This window comes from Haliotis rubra, unplaced genomic scaffold, assembly GCF_003918875.1.
Source record: "Haliotis rubra isolate DU_JTF1 unplaced genomic scaffold, ASM391887v1 Scf282, whole genome shotgun sequence".
NCBI lineage: Eukaryota > Metazoa > Mollusca > Gastropoda > Lepetellida > Haliotidae > Haliotis > Haliotis rubra.
The window spans coordinates 646,127-652,367 of record NW_025766914.1 but is presented as its reverse complement, the minus strand read 5'-3'; the positions used below and the strand labels follow the sequence as shown (position 1 = coordinate 652,367).

The 6,241-nt window shown below is 39.1% G+C and overlaps 1 protein-coding gene across 1 annotated transcript; it reads left to right on the top strand.

Moving 5' to 3' along the window:
* Positions 1 to 1,206: 1,206 nt before the first annotated feature.
* On the top strand, positions 1,207 to 5,970 carry LOC124281311. The gene is made up of 4 exons (XM_046717334.1): positions 1,207 to 1,380; positions 2,620 to 2,707; positions 5,092 to 5,291; positions 5,881 to 5,970. The coding sequence occupies exons 1-4, from the start codon at positions 1,207 to 1,209 to the stop codon at positions 5,968 to 5,970; spliced, it is 552 nt and encodes a 183-aa protein (XP_046573290.1).
* The last annotated feature ends 271 nt before the right edge of the window (positions 5,971 to 6,241 follow it).

Here is a 6,241-nt window from a genome sequence, read left to right as displayed (position 1 = left end):
TCGACCAAGCCAGCGAGCCTGACCATCCGATCCCGTTAGTCGTACGACAAGCATGGGTTACTATTATAATTCTAACCCAGACCTTCACGGGTCGGTAGGTACAGGAAAGGCTGAACAAGGTTACACTTTGTCCCAATACCTCGTGTCACCACTGGTGTTTTGTGATCTTTCATATAGTTTTCATCACTTTTGGGCGTTTTAATATGTTTGTGTATGTAACACGGGTCCAATCACGAGACTATGGACGGTATGGACTTATGAAAATGAACAAATTGTCACTGCTCTTACACCATGTACACTGTCAGGCGCATGGCCCTAGTGATAGCCTGGTGATTGTATTTTGAGAGTTTAGATGTATTTTGTTTAAATGCAAGCAAAACATCGTTCCGTTATAAAGAGAAAAAAAAAAAAGAAACGCATAGCTGAATTCTGATCTTCAAAGTAGATTGTTTCGAAAAATATGGCATGGAATGACTGTCAATGTTAATATTAAGTGTGAAAATAGCCCATACAATTATCCAACACACGCAAACACAACCTTTGGTGATTATTCGCCAAAACAGAGCACCTTGAAAAAAATCCCCGTATAATCTGCATGTAGAAAAATCTGAAAGCATGATGCACGTGCAAATACGGGATCTGAATCTTGATACTGATGGGTATAAAAAGCCAGCAGTCCTGTTGCGATTCATTCTCCGAAATTCTGTATATGCGACCCTCAAGATGCCACGACTAAACGAAGAAAGCAGAAACAGAGCCATTGGACACTTGGAAGCTGGAGAAAGCCAGTCATCAGTTGCCAGACATCTAAACGTGAGGCAGAGTACGATTTCCCGTCTCTGGCAGCGCTACACGCAGCACAACTCGACCAGAGATCGTCCTAGGAGTGGGAGACCAAGGGTGACAACTCCAGCGCAAGACCGCTTCATCCGGGTGTTTCATCTGCGAAATCGGACCGTCACTGCAGCGTACACCGACGACAATGTTCCTGGGCTGCGTCGAGTCTCTGCACAAACCATCAGGAATCGCCTAAGAGAGCATGGAATCCGACCGATGCGACCACATACAGGACCTGTTCTGCGACACCACCATCGTCGTGCACGTCTTCAATGGAGCAGGAACGTTCGGCCATGAACCCTCCTGAACTGGAGGAGGATCTGGTTCAGCGACGAGTCGCGGTTTATGCTGTATCGACATGATGGCAGGATGCGGATTTACAGACGTCGAAATGAAAGATATGCTCGACAGTGTGTTCGTGAGGTCGACAGACACGGCGGCGAAGGTGTAATGATGTGGGCAGGCATATCAGTGAATGACAGAACAGAGCTGGTGCATGTCCAAGGGAATTTGAATGCTGTGCGCTATCGTGATGAAATCCTGGTACGTCATGTTATTCCCGTAATTGACGCTAGAAGAGAAAGTTTCCAGCATGACAACGCAAGACCGCATACAGCACGCATTACAACAGATTTCCTTGCCATCAACAACATTACAGTTCTCCCATCTTCTTCAAAATCTCCGGATCTTAACCCAAATGAACATTTGTGGGACCAATTGGATCAACGTGAACGACGCCGACAGCCGCAACCACAGACACGTCAACAGCTTGTCGATGCGTTGCAGGATGAACGGAGAAGAATCCCACAACGGCGGATCCGACGTCTCATACAGTCTATGCCCAGGCGATGCAGAGCAGTGATTGAGGCTCACCAAATACTGACTTTGTGACCGTGCCATCAAAAACAGAGACTCTCAATACCACTGTGAATGACTGTATGTTTTTGGATACACATGTCCCAATACCTGTGTGAATTTGTATTGCTCCATTATCATTACTTTTTGTGTAATTTAAGTTATTAAAGCATCACTGATAACACTGGATTTTCACCTATGCGTTTCTTTTTTGGGCCAGTGTAAATTGCTTAGCAATGACAACCATTTACGAATGAAAAACAAGAAGACAAAGTCATCAATTTCTCCTGCAATGGCAAAATACCCTTCATGAATATGTCTGCTAGTTATGACTATGTCAAATGTTTTACTCAACAAAGGAGCACTACCACCAAATTCAGTCGAAGTCAAACATTTGCCATGGAAAAGCAAAAAATATTTTATTCAGAAATCCAAGTGTCAGTACGCTACCAGAGCTATCTATGTGTCAAGTATGGTGAAGAAATAGTGAACAGTTTTAAAGTTCTGCTCCGGAAATGAGCACTACCACCAATTTCAGTCGAAATGTTGCCATGGAAACGCAAAAAAATATTTTATTCAGAATCCAAAACTACCAAAAGGCACCAGTACACCACCAGACCTATCTACATGTATGTGCCAAGTTTAGTGAAGAAATAGTGAACGGTTTTAAAGTTCTGCTCCGGAAAAGACGAATGAGCACAGACGGAGCCATTTTAATACCCCCCGCAAAACGCGTCGCGGAGGATAAAAAAGAGCAACATGCAGATGTTCACTAAACTTTTAGAATTTAACTTTGATCCAAGCACAATCTTCAAAACTTTAATGGCCAAACGCCTATATTCAGTCAGACTTTTATTATCCCAAGTCTTCTGTTTAAGTAGGATTTTTCAAAGCTTTCAGATATGCATTTGAATGGTTTACTTCTAGGCTCTCTCTGGTCCCTGTTTTATGATGTCATGTCCAGTAACCACCAGGTGTCAAGTAGATCGACATGGCCGTGCAACATGTGTTCCAGGTATGTTCCTGTTAGTGGCTGTACCCTCAAAGGGGGTTAAAGTACTGTAAACGTATTGTCCTCCTGAGAAGATACGTAAGACCCAAAATATTCCAAGTAAATGTAACCGAACCACTTTTTAGTCGTAGAATATGTGTGCTTTTAATGTATGGCTATCTCTTCCTACAATCGCCAGTGGCTGAAGGGATGGTGTAAATCCAACTAAAGTACTGTAAGTCCCCATGGTCCCTAGTATGGTGATCATCCTCTATAGCCCGTGTATTATTTTGTATTGTCTTCTTTAATTAAAATGTTTTAGTTTTACATGCTAGTTTTATATTCCTATATGTGATATTCTAGTATTTTTACTGTTCATCGTTGACAATGTTTTCATAATCTTTATTGAATAAATTGTTCTCGTACGATATGGCTGAGATATTGCCGATGTGACTTGAAATATTAACTCACTCACCCAGGTTTGTTGCAACTGAACATGGGCAACGAAACATACACATGTGAGTAACTTATTATTACTGGTAAACTTTTTTGACCCTGAACTTCGAGCTTTCCGTCCAAATGAAACTGACACGCCTCGAATATCAGTTCTTCAGTTACACAAAACTCAATTCCGAAATTAAATAATGATAATCACAAGGACTAATAAGCATTTAGATGTTCTAATAATTGAAACCGGAACAGGTTCAATATACACGGTGTTGTTCGCTTTATGGCCGTTGTATTACTTATACATCATTTAAACTCTGAAAAATGTAAACATTCATTATACTAAACATAAATATATTATTATCATCTTTAAATGTAACCATTTACACAATATTAGAATTGCTTACATTGCTATCATATTTCATTTACATTGCCTCAACACGTTATTGATGGCATATTCCATATATACTTTACCCGTGAAGATCCGGGTTAGTATTGATCTTCAATAACCAGTGCCTCAGAGGCGACTAACTAAGAGGCTGTACGAGCAATCCAGGTACATCTGCACGACGAATTAGTGAACATATATTCATACCATGCCCACTACTCAAATGAGAGCAATAACAATGCAAACAAATACGTTTAGTTATTATTTAGTAATAAGAACATAAATGCTAAAACCCTGCTACATTCCCACATTATACATTCATAGATCAGCTGTATATCACCTAAAGATTAAATTCAATAATCACATTTAACTTACTGAATTAATGAATTATTAACCGTTCATAAATAATTTTACTTATAATGCATTAATATTCTGCCACACGATTAGATGATATCATAAACTACCCAATATTTTCAAAATGACAAACAGCCTCATTATCAAAAGCATAATCGCAACATCTGTACACAACACATCAATATGTACAAAGTACAAAAAATATCGTGAGAGACTAACCCTCAGAAGTGATCCATACAGCTCAAGAATATTTACAGTATATCACAAACTCCAAACGCCACTTACTGTCCCTTTGTCTTAACCATTGTTAGCTTACTGTCGCCCGTTACATGTTTTTAGTTTAAGTACAGTTGATGACAAATTTCTACTGTCATAACGCATGTAGTGCTGTAGGCAATTGTGTGGTAGTGCTGTAGGCAATTGTATGGTAGTGCTGTAGGTAATTGTGTGATAGTGCTCTAGGCGATTGTGTGGTAGTGCTCTAGGCAATTGTGTGGTGGTGCTGTAGGTAATTGTGTGGTAGTGCTCAAGGCGAGTGTGTGGTAGTGCTGTAGGCAATTGTGGCTGAGGCAGAAAACTCTCCAGTAAGCTGACACAGAGATTTAGAAAAGCTGAAGAGTGAAGTATATAATGTTTAAATTATACTAAAGTAAATATTTAATTCAGTTAAGGCTATAGAATAAAAACTCTAAATATATACAAACATTTCATCCTGTCCCATCATAGTAAGTCAGTATACTGTTATTAAAATATAAAAACATCAGCAAATATATTTGTTGCATTGTGCAAGAGCCTAATATCGCAACTTTTTTTTTTTTCAAATGAATCGTTTGCATTTTCTTCTTTTACATGTATTAAATATTTTCTCGATGTTTCAGGTATACATGTATCTGGTCTGGAGAAAAAGTTATAATAACTAGACAATAATCGACAGTCTGAGTAAAATATATAAAAAAGAAGTAGAAACTAATTCACGAGAAATTAATCGAAATTTCCAATAATTAACTACATTTGAACAAATTAACTAATTTTATAAAGGTTACATAACAAAATTTCGATATATTTGTCAAAATATCGGATAATTTGAAAATACGCGAAAGCGTCTCTAAACGAAGTGACACAAGAAGGCCTTACTGGGTAATAGCTGTTGCAGTTTGGATTTGTTTGTTTGTGGAACCCAGTCGTCGTCATTCCCATGTGAATGTGATTATCTCCACAGAGTTTCCAGGCTGCGGCCATCCTCCTGATGTACCCGGGACCAGCATGACCTATGACGGACACTACCAGGGTGCTGTGGTAAGATACACCTGTAAGGAAGACTTCACTGTCTGTCATCAGAGAAACACCAGTGTCTGTCAAGCCTCTGGCCAATGGGAGACTGTGGCTAATATCTGTGGAAAGTTCAGGTGGAGGAACCCAGTACGTTTGATATCCCATGCAATGAAATAATTATGGTTTAGTTCACAAAATTATATTCTATTCATAGGAAATGACATGCTATACCCTCTGTTATCATTTGTGTTACAATGATATCTACATCATGTTATTAGACCATTAACACTGTTTGGATTCTGAGATACAACTATATCTATTTACTATATACCTTAGTACCGAGCATGTTGGAGTTAATGTATTTCTTAGTCATCACAGTTTGCAAGAAAGAGATATATGCAGGCTTAGTCACAATCTGAATCCAACTCAGTGAACTGAGAACTGCGCTAAATCGCATTCTTAAACTCTAATACTAGTTTTAAAACAACCTAATGAATATGATTCCATTGGACAAGGAACAGGTAAGTTTATTCCAATTCATCATTAAGAGTAGTTGGAGGAACAATTCGAAGTCTTTCGACAGTGTTATGTAACATTTATTCCGCTGCCAGACGAAATAATATTTTATATGTTCAGAATCGTGCTGTAAACAGGTGGTTGTAGTTGGCGTGAATAAGGAAGGAATCAATGTGCAATTTGTAATTAATAACTGACCCGATATTTGCATTTGTTGTAGAAAGTGAACCAGGAGTATGATCTGCCGTGTGGGCCACAAAGCAATTTCAGTGTTTACCTCCTGGCTACTCCAACCACAGATAAGAGGTAACGAGGAGTTCGAATGCGCTGCTTTGAGTGAGTGAGTGAGTGTGTTTTATGCTGCTTAAGACAGTATTTCAGTTACACAATGGTGCGACTGCATTCGGAATTACTAAAATATGATTGAAGTATTTAGAAACATTCTATGTCCATGCCACCTTCGTGTCCTGATGTGACGTCCGTAAGCTCCGTTCCACTTAGTAGGTGCGAATATTATATGAATGATGACTGAAATTCCTTGACGAGACCAGTTGTTCGTAACAAACAAGAATCGTATTTCT

Bases quoted from the DNA above. Each gene is read 5' to 3' on its own strand.
- LOC124281311 (XM_046717334.1), top strand. From the start codon at position 1,207: ATGCGGATTTACAGACGTCGAAATGAAAGATATGCTCGACAGTGTGTT. The intron at 1,381-2,619 runs GTACGTCATGTT...GTTTACTTCTAG, and splicing joins GCTATCGTGATGAAATCCTG to GCTCTCTCTGGTCCCTGTTT. The intron at 5,292-5,880 runs GTACGTTTGATA...CATTTGTTGTAG, and splicing joins AGTTCAGGTGGAGGAACCCA to AAAGTGAACCAGGAGTATGA.